Source organism: Saccopteryx leptura, chromosome 1, assembly GCF_036850995.1.
Source record: "Saccopteryx leptura isolate mSacLep1 chromosome 1, mSacLep1_pri_phased_curated, whole genome shotgun sequence".
NCBI classification, from domain to species: Eukaryota; Metazoa; Chordata; class Mammalia; order Chiroptera; family Emballonuridae; genus Saccopteryx; species Saccopteryx leptura.
In genome coordinates this window covers 14069223-14091192 of record NC_089503.1, presented here as the reverse complement: position 1 = coordinate 14091192, position 21970 = coordinate 14069223, and the positions used below count along the sequence as shown (strand labels likewise).

At 41.8% G+C, this 21970-nt stretch overlaps 2 protein-coding genes across 3 annotated transcripts in view; both read left to right on the top strand.

Annotated features, from left to right (window-relative positions):
• ZFP91 (ZFP91 zinc finger protein, atypical E3 ubiquitin ligase) overlaps nt 1-18228 on the top strand; it is a 33825-nt gene extending 15597 nt beyond the window's left edge. Inside the window, exons 3-11 of one of the 2 annotated variants that reach the window (XM_066361446.1) lie at nt 7164-7376; nt 7623-7659; nt 8326-8424; nt 8961-9095; nt 9948-9998; nt 10310-10388; nt 11339-11453; nt 14182-14281; nt 14616-18228. In XM_066361446.1, coding sequence (XP_066217543.1) covers nt 7164-7376; nt 7623-7659; nt 8326-8424; nt 8961-9095; nt 9948-9998; nt 10310-10388; nt 11339-11453; nt 14182-14281; nt 14616-15126 — 1340 coding nt within the window. In that variant the 3' untranslated portion in view covers nt 15127-18228. Of the gene's footprint in view, nt 1-7163; nt 7377-7622; nt 7660-8322; nt 8425-8960; nt 9096-9947; nt 9999-10309; nt 10389-11338; nt 11454-14181; nt 14282-14615 lie in introns of both variants that reach the window. The other variant, XM_066361439.1, reaches the window with a different exon arrangement.
• A 905-nt stretch (nt 18229-19133) lies between these two features.
• CNTF (ciliary neurotrophic factor) lies at nt 19134-21970 on the top strand. The gene is made up of 2 exons (XM_066361428.1): nt 19134-19903; nt 21110-21970. The coding sequence occupies exons 1-2, from the start codon at nt 19790-19792 to the stop codon at nt 21596-21598; spliced, it is 603 nt and encodes a 200-aa protein (XP_066217525.1). The 5' UTR covers nt 19134-19789; the 3' UTR covers nt 21599-21970.

Genomic DNA, 21970 nt, shown 5'->3' with positions numbered 1-21970 from the left:
TGTGGGAGAAGCCTTCAAGGTTCATTGAAAAGAAACACCCAGAAAAAGTTTCAACTGGTCATGCTTTAGCACTTTTTAATGACACTTGTTTGTCACATTTCCATAGCATTTTAAAAGGCAGGCTAAAGCAAACCTCTTTGGGTAGGTTTTCATTCAAAAGTCCTGCGAGTGAAAGTGCCGAAAGTGCAGCCAAAAAGGCAAAAACAGGTGATGATTAAATGAAGATACATAATGTTAAGCTTAGGTTAAGTTTGAAGTTAAGAAAGTGCATATTTTTACAATTAAGTTTTTGTGGTTTCATTTTAAGTAAAGAAAATGCAGTTTTAGTTTACATTTAGTGTTAAGAAAGTGCAATTTTAGTTTACGTGTCTGCAGTGCCTACATCCTTTCCTCTTTCCTTCCTCCTCTGCCATTCACCTCCATTAACCGCACTTCTCTGTCTCCAAGGTAAGAATACAGTACTAAATAACACTTTTTTCTTTTATTTCATATATTTTGTTATGTATTGGTAAAGTATACATGTGTGTTTCTTAATGAAAAACATGTCTTTTTTTGTAATTTAGGATGGGTTGGGGATGTTTCACAGGGCTGGAATGGATTAAATCTATTTCAGTTATTTTAAATGGGAGAAATTTGTTTGATATACGAGTTGACTGACTTACGAACTCTGTTACAGAACGAATTAAACTCGTATCTCAAGGTACCACTGTATTTGATTGGGAGTATCCATTGGTGATATTTTGCCTATTTCTCTTGTTAAAACATACAATGGACTTTCAGTACTCACTGTACTACTGGAAGTTGTCATTAGCACCTTTAACTCGAATCAGACCTCAGAACCAATTCAGAAAACTTATCTTTAATATTCTCTTCATCTGGAATTACTTTCAGTACCAGAATCTATCTGTATTGGAGTTCTTCAGAGAACCAACTAATACAATATACATACAGTGTGTCCGTAAAGTCATGGTGCACTTTTGACCGGTCACAGGAAAGCAACAGATGATAGAAATGTGAAATCTGCACCAAATAATAGGAAAATTCTCCCAGTTTCATACCTATTCAGTGCAGTTCAATGTGGGCTCACGCACAGATTTTTTAGGGCTCATTAGGTAGCTATCCCATATAGCCTCTACAGACTCGTCACTGACTGATGGCCTACCAGAACAGGGTTTCTCCACCAAACTGTGGTTTCCTTCAACTGCTTATCCCACCGAGTAATGTTATTCCTATGTGGTGGCGCTTCGTTATAAACGCACCGATATTCATGTTGCACTTTGGTCACGGATTCGAATTTAGCGAGCCACAGAGCACACTGAAGTTTATACTCTGTACCATCCACATCTCAACTGGCATGGCCGTGGGCTGCTCCACTGTACACACGGTGTTACATCATCTGCGCATGCGCACATGCTGCCTACAGAAACTGGGAGGGTTTTCCTTTTATTTGGTGCAGATTTCACATTTCTATCGACTTCTGTTGCTTTCCTGTGATCGGTCAAAAGTACACCATGACTTTACGGACACACTGTATATGTGTAGAGAGATTTAGGGAATTAGCTGATGTGATGATGGGGGTCATCAAATTCAGAATCCATCTGGCAAACCAACACACCAAAAATTCATGTTAGAACTGGTGTTGCAGTCTTAGGTATAAAATCCACAGGACTGGAAACTCAGGGTTTCTGTGTTTGCATTCTTGAGGCCAAATTCCTTTTCCATGAATCCTTTCCTTGCTCTTAGGCCCATCCACATGATTGGACGATAATTTACTCAACATCTACTGAGTTAAATGTCAATCACATCTGCAAAACATATTCACAGCAACATCTAGACTGGTGTTTGACCACACAGCTGCATACCATAGCTTAGCCAAGGTGACACATAAAATAAACCATTACAATTCATGTCCTTCATATTTGACAGATTTTCTATTCTTGTGGCCTAACTTCACACAGTTTATTAAAGGTTTTAATTTTTTGCTATCTTTTATTTTTTTAAATTTCCAAAATATTTTCTTGAGTGTACTTCTGTTAAATACAGTGTGGAGCAAACATAGGGTACACTCTTTTCTGTGGGAAATAATAACAATAATAAATAATAATAGGAGAATGAACTGTTTGATGTATTCACAGTTAATTGTAAACCTACTTTTGCCAATATAGTGTATTGTTCTTTATCTAATGATGTACTTGCCGCCAATTCTAGGATATATTAAGAAATAAGGTTTTCTGTTTCCTCAATGTCCATTTCTTTCTAGTTGTTTTTCCCATTTGTTTGTTTAGCTTCTCTTTAGAAATTTTTCTCAAGTTATGGTTGTTCTCTTTCTTTTGATTTATTTAAGTGTTAAAATGCTAATTGGAAGGTCTGTGTGCACAGATATTTTACTCAGCAGACATATCTAACTTACATATCCAAAATGGAACGCATATTTCTCAAAACAAACAACGAAAAACACCTGATCTTTTTCTGTGAATGCCTCCACCATCCATCCGATTGTTCAAGTCATAAATCTAGAAACCATTAAATCTATGATACCTTTCTATCCCTTCTGTTCTTTTATTAAGTCATTCTTTAGTCCTGTCTAGTCTGTCTCCTAAGTATCCTCACATTATTTCTAATTCTTTTCATCTCCCATGCTTTTATTCTTTATCAAGGTATTATTTGTTGCCTAGTCTGTTGCAGTCAACTTTTAGTAGGTCTCCTTGAATCTGTTCTTACCTACCTAAGTCATTTTCTCATCTGCAACCAGAGTGAACATTAAAACCAAATCTGATTGTGCCTTTCTGCTTAAACTCTTTCCTGGCTTTCTGTGACTACCTTCTTTATTAAATTTTTTTTCCTGCCTCTTCCCCAACATTATAAGTGATGACAGTTTCCATCATGTTCTCTCTGCTCCAGTCACCTTGGTCTTACTTCCATTTCCCACCTCATGACATTTATTGTACATGCCCTTGGTCTACTTTCTGCTCCTTTATCACCCACCCATCTTCTCAAGAATAGCCTTATTCATTCAAACTTAAATGTTAAATTTGAGCTAATTATTAGCTATAGAGACCATCCAGTTAATAAAAATGTTTTCAGATCTGCAATTTTAAAGAGAAAGCATCCTTTCACTTTCTCAAACATGTCTGAGCAGTCTTTTAATGTGTTGAAGAGACAATTTATTCACCTAATGTCTGTACTTTGAAAATAAATGGCACTAGTTTGTGATTCCAATTTTTCTGCCCTAAACCTTTATTATCTATAGAAATTTTACAAATGCTCTTTAACATTTATTAGCCATTACTGTCAATGGAATGTTAAAATCTCCTACTATGATTATAATACTATTGATCTCTTTATGTCCATCAAGATTTGCTTTATATATTGTACTTAGGTGCTCCTGTTTTGGGTGCATAAATGTTTATAAGGGTTATATCCTCTTGTTGGATTGATCCCTTTATCATTATGGAATGCCTTTGTTTTAAAGTCTATTTTGTCTGGTATAAGTATTGCTGCCCAAGCTTTTTTTATTTCATTTGCATAAAATATCTTTGTCCATCTTTTGACTTTTAGTCCGTGTGTGTCATTTGATCTGAAGTGGGTCTCTTGTAGATAGCATATATATGGGTCTTGTTTTCCTAGCCATTCAGCTAACCTCTGTCTTTTGATTGGAATATTTATTATTCCATTTACATCTAAAGTGATTGTTAGTAAGTATGTAGTTATTTCTATTTTATTCATTTATATATATTTCCTTTTTCATCTTGAATAGTCCCTTTAACATTTTTTGTAACACTGAAATGTGTTGATGAACTCCTTTAGCTTGTTCTTGTCTGGGAAGTGCTTTATTTATTTATTTATTTTTCAATTTGAAATGATAGCTTTGCTAGATAGTCTTAGCTGTAACTTCTTGCTTTTCAGCACTTTGAATATTTCTTGCCACTCCCTCCTGACCTTTCTGTTGAGGAATCAGCTGACATTCTTATGGTGTAGGCTTCTTTGGGTTCATTTTGTTTGGAACTGTCTAGTCTTCCTAGGCTGTGTATCTTTTCTTTCACTACATTAGGGAAGTTTTCAGTCATTATTTCTTTAATTAGGTTCTCAATCCCTTGCTCTCTCTTCTTCTGGTACCCCTATGACGTGGATGCTGTTGCACTTGATGTTGTTCCAGAGGTCTCTTAAACTATCCTCATTAAATTTTTTTTTTCCTTTTTGTTTCTGATTGGGTGTTTTCTGCTACCATGTCTTCCAAATTGCTGATATGATCTGCTTCAGCTAATATGCTGTTGGTTCCTTCTAGTATATTCATTTCAGTTATGATAGTCTTCATTTTTCACTGGATTTTTGTATGGTTTCTATCCTTTTGTAATCTACTGAAGTACTCACTAACTTCCTTGAGTATTCTTATGACCATCATTATTTTGAACTCTGTATTTGGTAGATTGCTTACCTCCATTTCATTAGCTCTTTTTCCAAAGATTTCTCTTGTTCTTTCATTTGCAGCTTGTTTCTTTGTCTTCCCATTCTGGTAGCTTCCCTGTGTAGAGGTCTGCTATGTCTGCCAGTTTTGGTGGGATGGCCTTATGTAGTAAGTGTCCTATGGGGCCCAGTGGTACAGTCTCCTTGATCCCCTGAGCTGGGTGCTTTGGGGAGTGTCATTGTGTGCCCTCCTCTTTTGGTTGAGCCTGAATTGCTGATGGTATGTCTGTGGTTGGGATGACCTTCAGGCTAGCTGGCTGTGAGGACTGGTCACGACCACAGTGTAAAAGCTGCTGTGAGGGCACTGATTTCACAAAGTGAAATTCGGTCTCGCAGGGTCTGGTGTCTTCTGAGACCTCTGTATGGAGCTAATTAGGTTGTGCTGTGTTATCATCTGAGGCCAGCCCCCAGATGTATTGGTTCTGGAACCTCTTGGGAGGAAAACTTGTGTGCAGGTTAATGTCAGATGCAGCCTGTGACCAGTCCTGGGCTGCCTGTTAGCAGCTACAAAGTGATCCTTGGTCTATTGAGGCCAATTTCTACCAGCCTGCAGCCTGCGGACCTTTGCTGTGAGCTCTTAGGAAGTCTTCAGGGTAGACCAAGTAGAGATCATCAGACCAAAGCAGGGTAGGATTTGGCTGTGTGGAGGGGGTGCTCAGCATAGGTAGGCACCTGTCAGGCATACAAAAAGATAGCTCTTACTCTAAATCTGCTCAATTCATCCTCTTTCTGTGTGTCTCCATCAACCCCTGGAGCATACCCGGAATTCTGTAAGAGTTTTCAGTGTGGGCCTAGGCTGGCGGCTGCTGGCATATCGCAAGCTTTGCATTAGCTGGGCAGGGTGGAGACTCTGGGAATTGCCAGGGAGGAGCTAGTGCAACTCCCCAGGGTAATGCCATGTCCAGGTGGGGCCTCACACAAGGAACAGTGGTGCTAGTCAGGCATATGGGGAAAGCAACCTTCTCCCTAAAGCCACACAACTCTCTCCATGTGTCTCGGGCAGCCATATGAACTTGCTCCGAATTCCTCCAGAGATTTTTTAGAAAGACTGTAATCAGTTCAGTCTGATTACAGCCTTTGGCAACACCTATAGCCATGTGCAAGTTGGGTAGAGCAGGGCCCAGGGAGCCATCAGACGGGGCCAGTGTAACTCCCCAGGCTAGTGCTGTTTGGGGGGAAATATCTGACCCAAGAAAGATGGCATCCGTGGGCTATGCTAATGAGGGACTCAACATAGGGACACTGGCCGCTGTCCCTCCAACTCTTTATCGGGGCTGTACAACTTGTGTCTCTAGATAACGGGCAGTGCTGCCATTTCTCTGCCAGAGCCCTTGCTAAATGCCTGCAAGTGAGTTTGTTTGCTGTCTGTTTATGACTACGCCTGGGTTTCCAGCAGCCTTCCATCTCACCCAGGCTGATGAAATCCATCCCTGCTGATTTTCAGTCTTACCTGGGCTCCTCCTCTCAGAACTGGTACTTTGGGCTGGGCAGCCGTAGTTTTAGTTGAGATCCCTCACTTCTCAGTGCGGGGACCTCTGCAGCTGAGATATCCCTCTGGATTCTCAACCACATGGGGGGTGCAGGGCTAGCCTCCACTCTTCTGTCAGTTCTGTGTCTCTACCCTTCCTGTCAATTTCAACATGGCTTCTCCTGTATATATAAAGATTCTGTTCGGGCAGTCTTCAAATGGTTATCCAGGTTGACTGTTTTATAATTTAGTTGTAATTTTGATGTGGACATGTGTGTGAGGAGGTGAGTTCAGCTTCTACCTAACCCTCCATTTTGGGACTACGTTACTCTGTTGACATTGAATTTGTTGAAACATAATTCGGATTTCCTTTAGTTCTTTGTCAGTGGTTTCCTATAACTGTTTGAGCATATCTTTTTTTTTTTTTTTTTATGTGCCTTGACCGTGGGCCTTCAGCAGACCAAGTAACCCCTTGCTGAGCCAGTGAGGTTGGGAGATAGTGAGACAGATTCCTGCATGTGCCCCAATCGGATTCTACCTGGAAACCCAATTTGGGGCCAATGCTTAAATCAACCAAGCCATCCTCAGTGCCCGGAGCCCACACTTGAACCAGTTGAGCCCCTGGGTGCAAGAGGGGAAGAGAAAAAGATGGGGTGGGGGGAGGCCGGGGAAGAGAAGCAGATGGTCCCGTCTCATGTGTCCCCTGCCCGGGAATCGAACCTGGGATGTCCACACACCAGACCTATGCTCTGTGTACTGACCATTATGGAATTTCTCTTTAACAATTCCTTGAAGCATTGCTTGATTAAAATGTCTAGACCTATGACACTTTCTTTTTCATTCCTCTGTACTTCTGGTCATCTTTCTGGTACCATGCACTTTAAGTTCTTTTGTCTTAGATCTAAAGGTTCTAATTCCATGAATTTAACTTCTTTGGTATACTTTGCATACTCCTTTTAGCATTCCACTTTTTAGTAGAAAAAGCAGTATAAAGCTACTACTTTGCAATATGCATTTTTTATTTTTAGAGAGATGACAATAGGATAAGTTTTATCTGAGTTTTTCCTCATTTTGTTTGTATTATTTTGTTTAGAAAGCTGAGGGTTTTTTCCTGTTTAAAAAAAAGTTTATCTTCTCTTTGACTGAATTTACAATAGAAATTTACCATTTACCATACAAAATGGTTTTTGGTTAACTGTAAACTTCAAAAGAATGGTATGTTTTCATCTAGATCCCAAGGAAGAGAAAGAGGAAGACGACAGTTCTGCCCTCCCTCAGGAAGTTTCCATTGCTACAACGAGGCCTAGCAGGGGCTGGCGCAGTAGCAGCAGGACATCTGTCTCTCGCCATCGTGACGCAGAGAACACCCGGAGCTCTAGGTCCAAGACTGGTTCGCTGCAGCTCATCTGCAAGTCAGAACCAAACACAGATCAGCTTGATTATGGTATGGGGCAAGAAGAAAAGGGTTACTTAGCAACCAGTTGCCTGTTGCTTTTAAATGTAATGTTGAACCTTTACCAAACAAAACAGCCTCTCAGGGTTATGTGTGGTGATATAGGAAGGGTTTTTTTTTGACAATTTGCAGATATTCTCCTTTTGTGTGATTATCTCAGGCTGTAATTTGGTCTCTTAGCTGTAAGGAGAAAATACATCTACAAAGATAATTTGGGGGGGGCTTTATTTTTTTCAGATGTTGCAGAAGAGCATCAATCTCCAGTTGGCATTAGGTGAGAACATTTTATATTTCATATTCAAACTCTTGGGGACATAGAGCACAATTACATGAAATTATTTAGAGTTGTATTCCACTTGAAGGAATTTGGAACTGTCACAAAGAAATTAACTTCAGTTTTGGTATTGAGTTTAGATTCTGCTTTGTTCTTGACTAGATCCTTAACCATGTAATCCTTAGTTATACTGTTCAGAAATCGTGTCTTGAGTATCTTCTATTCCATGGAAGGCACTAATATGAAATGTGGGAGTTTAGAAATTTTATTAGTACTTTTGTTGATAGGTCATGTGTTTTTGGGGGGAGCATTCTCTTGATATAGGTCTTTTTTGATACAGCTGCTTATTAGAAATAGTATTACAAAGTCAGTTGATCTTGAACTATTTGTGACATTGAATAATCATCTCCTTGCCTTTACTTAATTGATAGCATACCAGGGATTTTTAATTCCAGTTATTCTTCAGAATAAAGCAGCTAGATTGTAGGTCAACTAGATCATAAGGATAAAAACTCTAGATAACTGACTGAATCTCTGGCTACCTCCAAAAAATTACCTAATAAAATCCAGTGCTCACTTCAGTACATATACTAAAATTAGAAAATCTCCTCATGTGTAATCTTTACAACTAGGATTTCTAATCTCTTATTTGCTTCTGTTTAGTAGTGATGAGGAGGAGGAGGAAGAAGAAATGCTGATCAGTGAAGAAGAAATACCATTCAAAGATGACCCAAGAGATGAAACCTACAAACCCCATTTAGAAAGGTATGTCTCATTTTACTTCAGGCATGTCAATGAAAAATAATTTTTTTGGAAAGCCCTGTTACTTGTACATGTGAGGAATGGTCAGCTGGAAATCACATTTCATGAACCTAAGAGTTATAATTTTACAGCCTGACCAGGTGGTAGCGCAGTGAATAAAGCGTTGACTTGGGATGCTGAGAACCCAGGTTTGAAACTCAAGGTCGCTGGCTTGAATGCAGGCTCGTCCAGCTTGAGCAAGGGATCATAGACTGGTTGCTGGCTTGAGCCCAAAGGTTACTGGCTTCCAAGGGGTCACTGGCTTGGCCGAGTCCCCCAGTCGAGGCATGTATGAGAAGGAATCAATGAACAACTAAAGTGCTGTAACTACAAATTGATGCTTCTCATCTCTATCCCTTCTTGTCTCTCTGTCTCTCTCTTGCTTAAAAAAAAAAAGGAGTTATAATTTTATAATAAATTGATTATAACCCTTGTTATCACATTGACCTTGAAAGGATACTTTGCAGGATACCTATGTTTAAATGTATTTGTGTTTACAGGGAAACCCCAAAGCCACGGAGAAAATCAGGGAAGGTGAAAGAAGAAAAAGAGAAGAAAGAAATCAAAGTAGAAGTAGAGGTAGAGGTGAAAGAAGAAGAGAATGAAATTAGGGAAGATGAGGAACCCCCTAGGAAGTGAGTGGGCAGTTACTACTGAAATGGAAACCTAACATTTTGAAGCCGCTAGTGGGAAAAGGGGGGGAATGTGAGGGATGGTGTTGTCATATTCTTACAGGGTTGGGCAAAAGTAGGCTTGCTGTTATGAGTGTGCAAAACAATTTATTACCATATTATTTTCCGTACGAACAGCTGTGAACCTACTTTAACCCCACCTTGTATTAATGCCGTAAGCAGCTGACAGTTGTATTGCAGACTCTTCTCAGAAACGTGAAAAGTTTAAATCAAGGCTGTATAAAGATATACAAGTGAATGGGCAACACAGTAGGTACAAGGAGGGCTGCAGAGGAGTAGAAGAGCAAGAAAAAGTATGACAAATGTGGGTCTTCAAAAGAAAGGCAGAGGCGGCCACTGATGTAATAACCTTGGTCAGGTGAAAGCGTCCTGTGTAGCAACCATTTCTTGCTGCAGTAATAAGATTCTTTCCTCTTTTTTAAGTGGTTAGGTTTTTTGATTCTATTGCAAGAAGACTATATATTTTTAGGGTTTTTAAAAGATAATAGACTCTTTCATAATATTTTTTAAATTGACAAGATTTAACTGAAACAGTGCTTCAGGTAGTAATGTTGAGGCTTATCCAGATTGTCCATAGTATTGTACAGTTTATGAACGGTATATACTGAACTTGTGATGCAAACTTATTTGAAAGTAGTATCACTCCAGAGAGAAATCTTTGGTTTGCCAGATAGGTCTGTGACTTCACGTATTCTGGGTTACCCTTGTTTCTGCCAGTTGCTCTTTGGCCACCCTCCACTCAGTAAGCTTCCATCCAGAATATGTGGACAGTTTACTCTTTTTTTTTCCTTATAGGAGAGGAAGAAGGCGAAAAGATGACAAAAGTCCACGATTACCCAAAAGGAGGTAAATATTTACACTCCTGTGTTGTACCTTGTTTCTGGAGTTAGGTGCTTTACTCATGTTTGGCCTCATAGTAATTCTGCAGGAATGGACAAAATCAACTTTATGAATGTCTTCGATGCAAAGTTTCTGATTCCACTGCAGGAACTTAATGTTTCTAAAAGTCTTAATACTTTTTTTATATTTTGGGGGTCATTTACTTTGCACAATATGTAGTATAAAGTTGCTATTCCATAGATAGTGCAGGCAGAGTTGAAGGTCACTGGGCAGACCTCTGTTCTGTTGCTAACTTCTCTCGTACTTGCTGGTGACAGGAAAAAGCCTCCCATCCAGTACGTGCGCTGCGAGATGGAAGGGTGCGGGACCGTTCTTGCTCACCCTCGCTATTTGCAGGTCAGTGGGGTTCTGTAAGGAGCTTTGCAGGTTCTGTGCCGTTGCTAGTTCTCAAGCTTGATGAGACCTTGTAATGTGTGACTTTGTGTAGGCTTTATCATTGACATGCAATGTCAAGAAAAAGTTCTTTCTTTAAACATGAAATTCCTTCAGTCGTTGTGTTAAGAGACAGAAAAGAGTGTCTCTAAGAACCAGAGCCCAAAAAGAGTTTCCTTGGAATCTTGGAAAGTTCCAGTGTTTCCCATTGTGCTATAAATACTTCAGATACAAGGCAATTGTAACGACACACCAAGGCACAAATGAACAGATTTTATTCAATGTGTATTTTTTAAAAAATTAAATTAGTAACTCAAGCCAGTCATTTCTTGAATACTGTTTAAAATAAGTTTAAAAACTTTAGTTTGTAGGGTTTTTATGAAGTAAGTAGGTTTTTAAAAATATGAATAATGATATAGGTTATGTTTAGGTTTCACAGAACACATGAAAGGGAAATACTTCTTACTAAACTTTAAGAAATGCCTGTTTGATGTTTAGTTTGGCAGCAAGTGTAACATGGATTCGGGCTTTACTTTCTTATTTGGTTCTGGTCCTGTTACAATGATAGCTAGTACTCTTGTATGTGTCATTTGCTGCACAAAGCACCATGCAGTATGATCTCTGGATCTCAACAGTGCTATGGGGCGGGTGATCTCCATTTTACAAATGAGAACTGGATCTTACGATAATTAAGTCACATCTCCTGAGATCAGTCACACTGCTGTGTTCAATAACCGGCCCAGATTGGAATCCAAATTTATTTCCATAGCCGTGTTCTTAACTATTTGATTTTATTGCCTCTCTATCCAAAAATAAAGTACTTGATTTTCCTTCAGCATTTTTTGACTTAGCAAAGGACAGGCACTTAGGAAGCCTTAATTTTTATCCCTCTTCACTTTCTTTTATTGTTTTAGCACCACATTAAATATCAGCATTTGCTAAAGAAGAAATACGTATGTCCCCATCCCTCCTGCGGGAGACTCTTCAGGCTCCAGAAGCAACTTCTGCGACATGCCAAACATCATACAGGTACTTTCAGAATCAGATGTGTTATCAGGCAGATGAATGAATGCACTGTACTTCTAAGTGCAGGTTGGGAGTGGTTTGTATTTTCCTAACATAAATCTAAAAAGAGTACAGTCACTTGTGAAAGGAAGGTGGGAAAGGAAATGTGATGACATACATTTTATAAGGGATGAACAAACTCTGGCTTTTAATTTTTTCCCTTGGATTTCTTTGAGAAGAACCCTTCATGGAGCCCGTGCCGTGTGACCCGAACATTTTGCATATGTCGTTGCGTATCTGTCCAGCATCACCAAGTTGGCTGTATCCGTCTTGTTTTACAGTCAGGCAACCACAGGGTTAGCAATGTTAACTTACTTGTGTTCACACAGCTAGTCTTTGGTGAAACCAAGATTTTCTAATTCTGTTTTGTGTAGATGCTTGCAGAGAAAAAGCCTAAATGGTAAATAGGTTTACTTATACATAGTTTACGATAACTACTAAATGGTTCCTGGGACTTTGCTGCTGTTGAAATCATAAAGGCTAGCTATTAAATTCACAGGTAACCTCTAGTAGGAGCTATTGGCTCAAAAAAGAGAAACAGAGTGTTTCAGTGGCACACATTCCAGGCTAGATTCAGATTCCATTCATTTCAGCCATTGACAGTCTCAGTGCAGTGTAGCCAGTAGGAACAGTTGGGGGCGATATTCGAGCTGATCGGTACGTGCCAGATACTTGATAGATACGTGTTACCTTCCCAGCTGTCGTAGTCCTGAGACCGGGAATTCCAGTTGCAGAACTAGCATGTCTCCTGCCTGAGGTCACACTGACATGTGGACCCTTTGCTTCACTTACCGTATGTGTGACGTAGGCAGGTTTCATCATTGTTTTCTCACTTTGCCTCATCTGTAAAGTAGATTAACTAAGATGTCATTGAATGTTGATGACACCAGGTCATAAGGATGAGATGAGATCACATACTGGGCTATTACACAGGGCCTGGCACCTGGTAGACTTTCAACAAACACCAGGGTTTGAACTTAGGTCTCCATCATTTCAGTCATTTCAAAGTGCGCAGCCCCGCGTCGTGCTGTGTTTCTGCAGAGAGAGCGCACCCGCACCGGTCTGCTCGCTGCCGCCGTGCTCTGCGCGCCTTCTCCCTGTGCTTTCTGTTTCACAGAAAAGGACTGTTTTTGTGAAAAAGACTATTGTGTTACAGAAAGGCACTTTCTGCTAACCAGTTTAGACTCTTTTAGCTAAATAGCACAAGCCTGCTGTGACAAACTGTTTTAGAAATTCAGTTCATTCCAGATCATTTATATTTGGTTAACAATTTTATGATGTCAGTGGAGAAAGCTTTCTTTTTCCAAATTAGTACATATGGACTCCCTTTGAAAATATAAATTGCTTAAACATGGATACCCCACTCAGTTTGCCATGCGGCTGTGGAGCTGGCGAAGTGGACAAGCCCTGGGCAGTATGCAGTGTTGTTGACTCTGGTTACAACGTCTCCTACTTGTCCTGCAGAATATAGGCCATTAAGCACCGGCATCACTTGAGTTCTGGTCAGAGACAGAATCGCAGGTCCTGCCTCAGACCGGCTGAATCAGCCTCTACATTTAGTAAGATCCCCAGGTGATGCTAAGTACAGTCAAGCTTGACAACAACTGGGCTCTTCTCCTCTACTTAGTTTTGAAATTGTTTGGGATTGAGTACAGGGTTAATTTTGTTACCGTTTACCTTTAAACTTAGGCAGAGAAAACGTAGCACTCATTCATTCAACAAATGATACTAAGCATGTTTGCTCCTCTGGGAGCCAAGTGATAAAGCAATGATGAAGTACAGTGCTTTTGTGCTGCATAGATTACACACCATGTTAGCAAATTTATCAGTCCTGGGAGGGGGGAGGCGTGTGCATGACGGAGGTAGCTGGGCGCAGGAGATGTGGAGTCAGACGGCAGGGGAAGCACAGGTGCTGTGCTGGATCCTGGAGAGGAAGGGTCAATTGTTTACCTTGCGTCACAGCTTTAAACAATAAAATCGATGGAAAATGTAGTTTAGTTGCCAAGTAAGCAATTTGTCTAAGGTCTGGATTACTGGTAAAGTTAAGATTAGGATTTTTTCTTTTTTTTTTTTTTTTGTGACAGAGACACAGAGAGAGGCGGAGAGAGGAACAGAAGCATACAGACAGACAGACAAGAAGGGAGAAAGATGAGAAGCATCAGTTCTTTGTTGCAGCACCTTAGCTGTTCATTGATTGCTTTCTCATATGTGCCTTGACCAGGGTCTCCAGCAGAGCCAGTTATCCTGGCTCAAGCCAGCGACCTTTGGGCTCAAGCCAGCGACCATGGGGTCATGTCTGTGATCCCATGCTGAAGCTGATGAGCCTGCACTCAAACGAGATGAGCCCATGCTCAAGGCAGTGACCTCGGGGTTTTGAACCTGGGTCCTCTGCGTCCCAGTCTGATGTTCTATCCACTGCGCCACTGCCTGATCATGCAAGATTAGGATTTTAGTTCTTATATATTTCTATCTAGGTCCTTTTTTAAAAAAATAGATCCTTATACTATACACGGAGTATAAAGAAAAACAAAAAAGCTATTTCTACTTCAGTTTTTGTTTATCCAGTGTTTATATATTGAAAACAGTATTGCTTTTGCTTTAAATTGGCCTGCCTGCTCATCTGCTTACTTATTGTAAACTAGGAAAAAAATAGATTGTGAGTGAACAGTAAGCCCATTATTTTTCTCCTTAGATCAGAGGGATTATATTTGTGAATACTGTGCTCGGGCTTTCAAGAGCTCCCACAACCTGGCAGTGCACCGGATGATCCACACGGGCGAGAAGCCGCTACAGTGAGTAGTTGCTTATCGGCCGGCACCTGGGGAGACGTGCGTGGACTCCACTGGACGGTTAGCCCTTTCCAAACAGTTCAGCTGCCACTCTGCTTTGCTTTTACCAATAACAGTGGGTATTGTTTGGGGAGCTACTTAGTGAACTCTCTTTCATTTCTTCTGTCTTTTAAACAGAAGGAAAAAAGCAGATTAGTGTTTTGTTTGGTAGCCTTTGTAGCCATTCACAAGACATGAGTTCCTATTGCTTCTGAGTGTGCAGCCTCTGCATTTGCACCCTGACTGAGTCAGAGCTCCTGACTTCTCTGTCTGATCAGCCCTTTCCCACCCCCCATAGGTGCGAGATCTGCGGGTTCACTTGTCGGCAAAAGGCCTCCCTAAATTGGCACATGAAGAAGCATGATGCAGACTCCTTCTACCAGTTCTCTTGCAATATTTGTGGCAAAAAATTTGAGAAGAAGGACAGTGTAGTGGCACACAAAGCAAAAAGCCACCCTGAGGTGCTGATTGCCGAAGCGCTGGCCGCCAACGCCGGCGCCCTCATCACCAGCACAGATATCTTGGGCACTAACCCGGAGTCCCTGACCCAGCCTGCCGATGGTCAGGGCCTTCCTCTCCTTCCTGAGCCCCTGGGGAACTCGGCCTCCGGAGAGTGCCTCCTGCTAGAGGCCGAAGGGATGTCCAAGTCGTACTGCAGTGGGCCGGACCGGGTGAGCCTGATGGCCGACGGCAAGATCTTTGTGGGGAGCGGCACCAGCGGGGGCACTGAAGGGCTGGTCATGAACTCAGATATTCTCGGTGCTACCACAGAGGTTCTGATCGAAGACTCAGACTCCACTGGACCTTAGTAGAAGGGAAGACTTTAGGCACTGGGACAGCTCAGACTTTGTACTTAAAAGATAAAAAGGACAAAAAAAATGTAAAGCATTTAAGATCTAGTAAAATAACTGAAGGGCCTGCTCTTTCCGATGTGGATCACAGCACACACACACACACACACACACACACACACACACACCGTCTCCTCCCGTCCCCTCTATAAAATTGATGTTGCCTTTCCAGAAAGGTAGACAAAAAATAAGCTCTTCCAGTGAGGGATCCCTCATGCTCAGTTCCAGCCAGGCGGACTTCCTGCTCACAGCAGATGCCCTTTTCCAAACTCGGATTCTTCCGTGCTCGGGTCAGCTTTTAACTCTTAGTCGTATGTACTGTCCTCTGAATCCCTTCTCTCCTTCCCTGCTGCCCTATGGTCTGGCTTCTACCCACTGCAGCACGCTGCCCTCCAAGTATCCTAGAATTCTAATCTCCGGAGGCTGGCAGCTTGACTTGGCACTTTAGGGCCCCTTCGCAGGGAGCGCTGTTAAAACAGCACACATCTCACGCCCTTCTCCGTTCCTCACTGGGTTGCAGAAAGGAAGGAAACATGGGGACCACTCTGACCCCAGCACTTCAGTCCCCCTTCCAACACCTCCATAAGGTTCTTCGTGGTGCTCACTTCTGGGAAGCAGGCCCCCACAGGGAGGGGCTGCCCGCTCCGTGGTCTCTGACCATAGGGTGGGGCCGTGGACCGGTGAGACAGTGAGAAAAGTCCCAGTCTAATGGCAGAAATTTGCACTTTGAACATGTGTGTTTTTTGTGTTGTGGAACCTGAAATTTCTTATTTATTAACGGAAAGTGATTTTCTTTTTTTTTCTTTTTTGTCTTTGTTGCTATATTTTGTGGGGCCAGGAGAGATACGATTATTCTGACACGGGGTCCTTTCCATAAGAGGTACTTTTGAAGGCAAGATAGAGGGTTGAAGAAGCACAGGCAGCCTCTGAAATCACAGCTCTCCAGTGGCCTTGAAGCTGGTCCTCAGCACCAATAAAATCACTACAGTAGCTTAGTGCTTTTTGGAAGCCTTTTTAGGGAAGAATGCTAGATTTGAGGTAACTAGTGCTCTGTACGTTTTTAGAACATTGAGATTTGGGTATTTTGAGGGGATGAGAAAGATTGTTCAGGGTCTGAATTACAGATAAAAGATTTTCTCCTGTAAATTTGTTTTTGTTTCTGCTTTGCTTTATCATCGATTCATTCCATCTCCTGAGTAGTGAAGGGCACTGCCATTAGTGAAGGAATGGTCTAGGGGTCGTTCAGTTTTACTTCAGAGAAAATTGCTTTGTTCCGTTTCCCGTTTCTAACACACTCAGAAAGGGAAAGGCTTCAACAAACATAGTGTAGTGATGGCTTCGGTTTCCCCTAAGATCCCGGGAACTCCCACTTTCCTTGAGGTAGAGGGGTTTTAATGGGGTGGACTGATTGTCACTGTTCACGGGAGAGACAGGTCGTGGTTTTGTGTAAGTTCGTAACTCCCAGAAGACAAAACTTCTTTCAGTTCGTTTGTAGGCAATTAGAAGGACGGTTTCTGTCCTGTGTTCCTCAGAACTGGAATTCAGGGCTTGCCCTGGGGGTGCGTTGTCTGTCAGAAATGTGCGATGGCTGGTGGAAAGAATGAAGTTTTGCTAAGAAGAAAATAAGGAACAGTTTGTTTTTCACAAACACTAAAACTATAAATTTTTCCTTTGATTTTTTTTCCCCAAGAAGAGGGGTAAGGAAATGTCAGCTCTGAAAGAGGCTTACTTTCCACCCACCAGTGTCGGCAGTTGGGATGCCAGGGAGTCGGGAGTGGCATGGCCACAGTGCGCGGTCTGTAAGCACTATTGTTTCTCTGCTGAGTGCTGCAGATTTGCCGTCCTCCGTGTGGGGCAGAAAGTGGAGTGAGGATAGAGGGATGTAGAGTATGCTTTCCTGCCCACAGCGAGGATTTGGAATGGACTTCGGTATGCTGACTAGAAAACAATACGTGAATGATTGGGTGGATCTACAACAAAGTTGTTTGCCCCCAATTTAAGTCCATTTTGACTGTTTTACTAGCTAGCATCTGTCCCCCACATTCACCTTTGTCTTGGTCACATTTATCTTATCCTTTGTGTCCATAAATGACATTTTTGGTAGTTGGCCGTCAGCTATTTTAGCCATGTACACAAAAGCAAACTGCGGTGAAAAAAATACCTTTATAGATGTGCTCTTTCCCATCTCACACTCCTCTTCCCACCAAAGACAACTAGTTAGTTCTAGTAATTAAAAATATCTCTTCTTCCTCTTTTTTTTTTTTTTTTTGTCCTCTTCATAGCTACCATTTGCCTACAATTTGCTTCAATAAATTATTATAGCAGTTTGCAATAAATTTTAAAATCTTTTTCATGGACTTCTACCTTTTGAGAAAGGGATGCCAGCATAGGAGAGCGTTGGTGTTAAGTACACTAACTTTTACTGCACTCCCTACCTGTTTTCCTTTCTGTTCCTCCTGCCTTCCCGGGGGCTCTTTCACTTTGAAAATTCCGCATTTCCTAGTCACAGTCAACTCTGCTACCTTTTCCCCACTGCTCATTCTCCATCTGGAATTGGCAGTTCTAGAGTCTGAAAAGGTAGTTGCGATACAAGCATTATTTCTGTGCTTCCCCCTTATTTGATTGCCCAGGGTTATTTTACATTATTGAGACTTAATATGCTTCAGAGAGTTTAGATAATAAACACTGGCCAGGATTACTGGGAGTAAAAAATATATATATTAAGGTATGGGAAAGCATCCACGTAGAGCACTTGAACCTCCTTTGTACCTGTTTGGAGAAAAAAAATATAAAGAGTGTATTAAACCTGAGCTTATTACAGTCTGGTTGTTTGAAATCCCATTTTCCTCTCCTGTCTTTTCCCCACTTTCCAATGTACTCAAGAAAATTGAAAAATTGTAATGGATCAACTTAAAATATTTTATTTCCTAAAAGCCTTTTTGCCTATGTAATGTGCAGGACCCTTCTCCTTTGATGGGAGAGACAGGTAGTTACCTGAATCTAGGTTGAAAAACTTATGTAAAAAGAGATTATAATAAAAGGGATACTCTGCTTTTCAAATTCTTGTTTTCTCTTAATCTAGGTAAGGCATATCCAAAATAAATATGTAAAGAAAAATAAAAGTCGTCTTCATGGAAGCAGCTGGTCTTCCTTGGCTGTAGTAAGTTAGAGTTGTTCTTGGGTGAAACAGCTGCTCCTGCTCAGGACCCAGGCGCCCTCAGCAGGTTTCAGGTGGCAGAGAAGGCACTTGTTGAGAACCAGGTAGTTGGTCTTGATTTCTAATGCTGAGATGCCACGTGATCCTGTGATCAGCTGGCAGACTACTAACTAAAAAAAGGAGAAGATACTTTTACATCTTAAAAGGCCTACTGTGACAGCCACCGGCCTCATTTCTCTCTCCCTTATCATCCTTTATCGTTTACCTGTGGAAATTTGCCCCTGAGAAGGTATGTGTTTCAGTTAGAGGCTCTATGATATGAAATAATGAAAGCTAATTGATTGATTTGAAGTTGAAATTTGCAACCTCTACCCAGTCAGCACCATCCTCACCTACTGAGTTAAAGGTAAGTAGAATAGCAACTCTCCAAGTGCTTTTAAACGTTTTAGCCCTCATTTCAAAGCCCCAGTCATTCTCCTATTTTGGTAAGAAGCCTATGGTATGACTGATAAGGATGAAGAAGAAAAGCATGTTGTCACTTGAGTGAGTCGGCCTTAGAAATGTTACCAAGTCCAGGTTGGGTGTTTCCGTCCTTTGGGAAAGAAGAGGCCTGAGCAGGACCTTCCTCCTGCTGTAGCTGGAAAGAGGGCACAGTGATTGGGAGAAGGGATACTTTCTTTTCTGATGATTTATAATCAAATGTAAACTAAATTCATTACAAAAGGATAGGACTAAAACAAAACTTATTTTTAAAGGATCTTTTTCACATAACTTTGTTTCTTGAACAAAATGTGATCTAAACAGTGAAATTGGAAGGTCAGTGGGAGAAATAGCTGTAGAATCAAATACCTATTCTGAAATTTTGAGCATGGTTATTGGATTTTGTGCACATTATTTAATTTCTTTAAGTCTCAAGTTCTTAGGTAAGGTGGGGCAAATAATACTTACAGAATTATTCTGAAGATAGGTACCATGTCTGGCCCATGTGAGATGCTTAATAAGTGGCAGGGCTCTATCAATAGTAATAATGGAATCTTCCTGAATCCTTTACCAGGCAAAAGAAAAGGACATGGGGAGCACTAAGGATGGTGATAATAAAATGAACTGGTTATATGTGTGTAAAGTAGATCACATTAGGCAGGGGTGTCACGGGGATTAGTGAGATAGTGACCTTGTTGCTAAGTGCAAAAGCAAAACAATGACATAAAAACAAGTCCACCAGGCACTCGGAGGAGGAGAGCGATGGAGGCAGACACTGCAGGAAAAGCACTGAGTAAAAGGGGCCTTTGATTCCACGGGCACAAAAATCCACAGCCAGGAATTTGCTGCCACTTGTGAGTCAGGCAGGGGGTGGGGGTAGAGAATGCCCAGTGGATTTAGTCTGAGAGTCACATTTCTTATTTGGACCAGTGTAGACAGAAACAAACTCAGCTCGCTTGTCTCCTGGGACAGTTGAGTTAGGGGATGGCTTTCGCAGAACATTCAGCGCCGACCCCTCCCCGCCGGGACCTCTGCAGCCGCTCTATCTGGCTAGCAAGGAAGATTCGTTCCGACCTGACCGCGCTCATGGAATCTTATGTAAGTTGCCTACTTTGCTGTTATTTTTCACTTCATTTATTTTGCTCCAACCCCTTACTGTAATGCTGCAGCCCCATTACTGATTATGAAAGCCCTAATCATACAGTTCTATATTGGGCACATATATCATTTTACCTGGCCCCTTCCCTTAAGGAAACTTATATAAGCTTGTTTTCTTGGGGTTTTTAGAAAACCCTGTTTCTTTAGTAGAAAATACACATGGGGTGCCATGTAGTGTTGGCTGTCTGTCTCGGGGGCTGTTCCAAATCAGGTTGCCCACCATGTGAATTCTACCAGAATGGATTAAGCAGAAAGCCCTCTAAGTTTGGTTTCTTCATATACATTATTCTGAATTTTTGAACTGGGTAAACGAAAGGTAGAGTAAGGTTTATAGAATTAGGAGGAGAACAGTGTAAACCCAACCAATTTCTCCTATAGAATATCAGCCACTCACTTTTTAATGAAATACATCAAAAGTGTCTCTGGGTCTAAATAGAAAGGTTGCCTACAGTATCAAAAGGATCCCCTAGAAGATTCATGGGGACATGGGGAAGTGTTACACCCTTAAGGTGTGAACTGTGGGTTCCGGGTTGGTGTTCTGATGGGAGATTCTCACCAGTCTGACTAAGACCTGGGGTGGAAACACCCCAGACCCTGTAGAGTATCTTTGCACAGCCCCAACGGGCGGAAATCAGACTCAGAAGTACCAGTTGTTTAAGTTGATTTCCCCTGAATTCTCTAAAAGATGGTCCCACTGACTAGGCAGTGGAGGAGAGGATGATTAGAAAAATTCTACAATGGCTACATTCGAGGGCTTCCTAAGTGTGGCCTGTGTCTTCAAGTATGTTGAACATACTTAAAACTTGAGTATGATTGAAATACTCTAGGAGGGAGTTTAAAGTTGGAGGGAAAAGCTATCCAAGACCAGTGGTTTTCAACCTGTAGAACCTGGTGAAAGTTGTAGATTCTCCCCCCAAAATGAACAAGTAGTCAAAGCAGTATGTATAATTTCAGGGACAGTGTGGTCTTCCTAGAGTCCAGCCGTGGACCCCAAATCAGGGGTTTCTGTTCTAGACTTCATTTTCTGTATAATTTGGATCCATGACCAGGGAGGCGACTAAGATGTTATATGAGGTTTGGGAAGGACTGAAGTGAGATGTTGGGTTGGTTACAGACGATGTGACATTTCCCTGTATCCGTGGCCAGGTGAAGCATCAGGGCCTGAGCGAGGACATAGACTTGGACTCCATGGACGGTGTGCCCACGGCAGGCAGCGGCCGGTGGAGCGAGCTGACTGAGGCCGAGCGGCTCCAGGAGAACCTCCAGGCCTATCGCACCTTCCACACTATGCTGACCAGGCTTCTGGAAGACCAGCGGGTGCACTTGACTCCGGCCGAAGGTGACTTCCATCAGGCTATACATACCCTTCTCCTCCAGGTGGCTGCCTTTGCTTACCAGCTGGAGGAATTAATGGCTCTCCTGGAACACAAGATCCCACCCAGGGAGGCTGATGGGATACCCGTTATTGTTGGAGATGGTGGTCTCTTTGCAAAGAAGCTGTGGGGCCTGAAAGTGCTGCAAGAGCTTTCACAGTGGACAGTGAGGTCCATCCATGACCTCCGGGTCATTTCTTCTCATCAGACTGGGGTCTCGGCACATGGAAGCCACTATATTGCTAAAGACAAGAAAATGTAGCAGTACACCGTGCTCTCGCTTTCTGTTCTAACGGAGTGTACATAGTTGTCTGAGGCCTTACTTTCCCATTCTTAAGTTTTTGAAAACCTTTCAGACCGCAGGCATTTTCATCAAGCAGGATTGGAGATCCGGACGAATGGGCACACAGGTTTCCTCGGCGGGAGGTTGGGTGTGGGGCCCGGGACATTGTTCCACTTCAGCGCGCTAACCTTTACCACCCACTGAGTAATCTCTGCAGACATTTAACAGCCTCACAGGATAAATATATCTTTAACTCTAGTCCTAGAAGACTTCTGAGAGGAGTATAACAGGGCATTAAAAATCGTGGACGCTATCCGATTCAAACTCTTGGGTAATAAAAATAGTAACTAA

Bases quoted from the DNA above. Each gene is read 5' to 3' on its own strand.
- CNTF (XM_066361428.1), top strand. From the start codon at position 19,790: ATGGCTTTCGCAGAACATTCAGCGCCGACCCCTCCCCGCCGGGACCTC. The intron at 19,904-21,109 runs GTAAGTTGCCTA...ATCCGTGGCCAG, and splicing joins CCGCGCTCATGGAATCTTAT to GTGAAGCATCAGGGCCTGAG.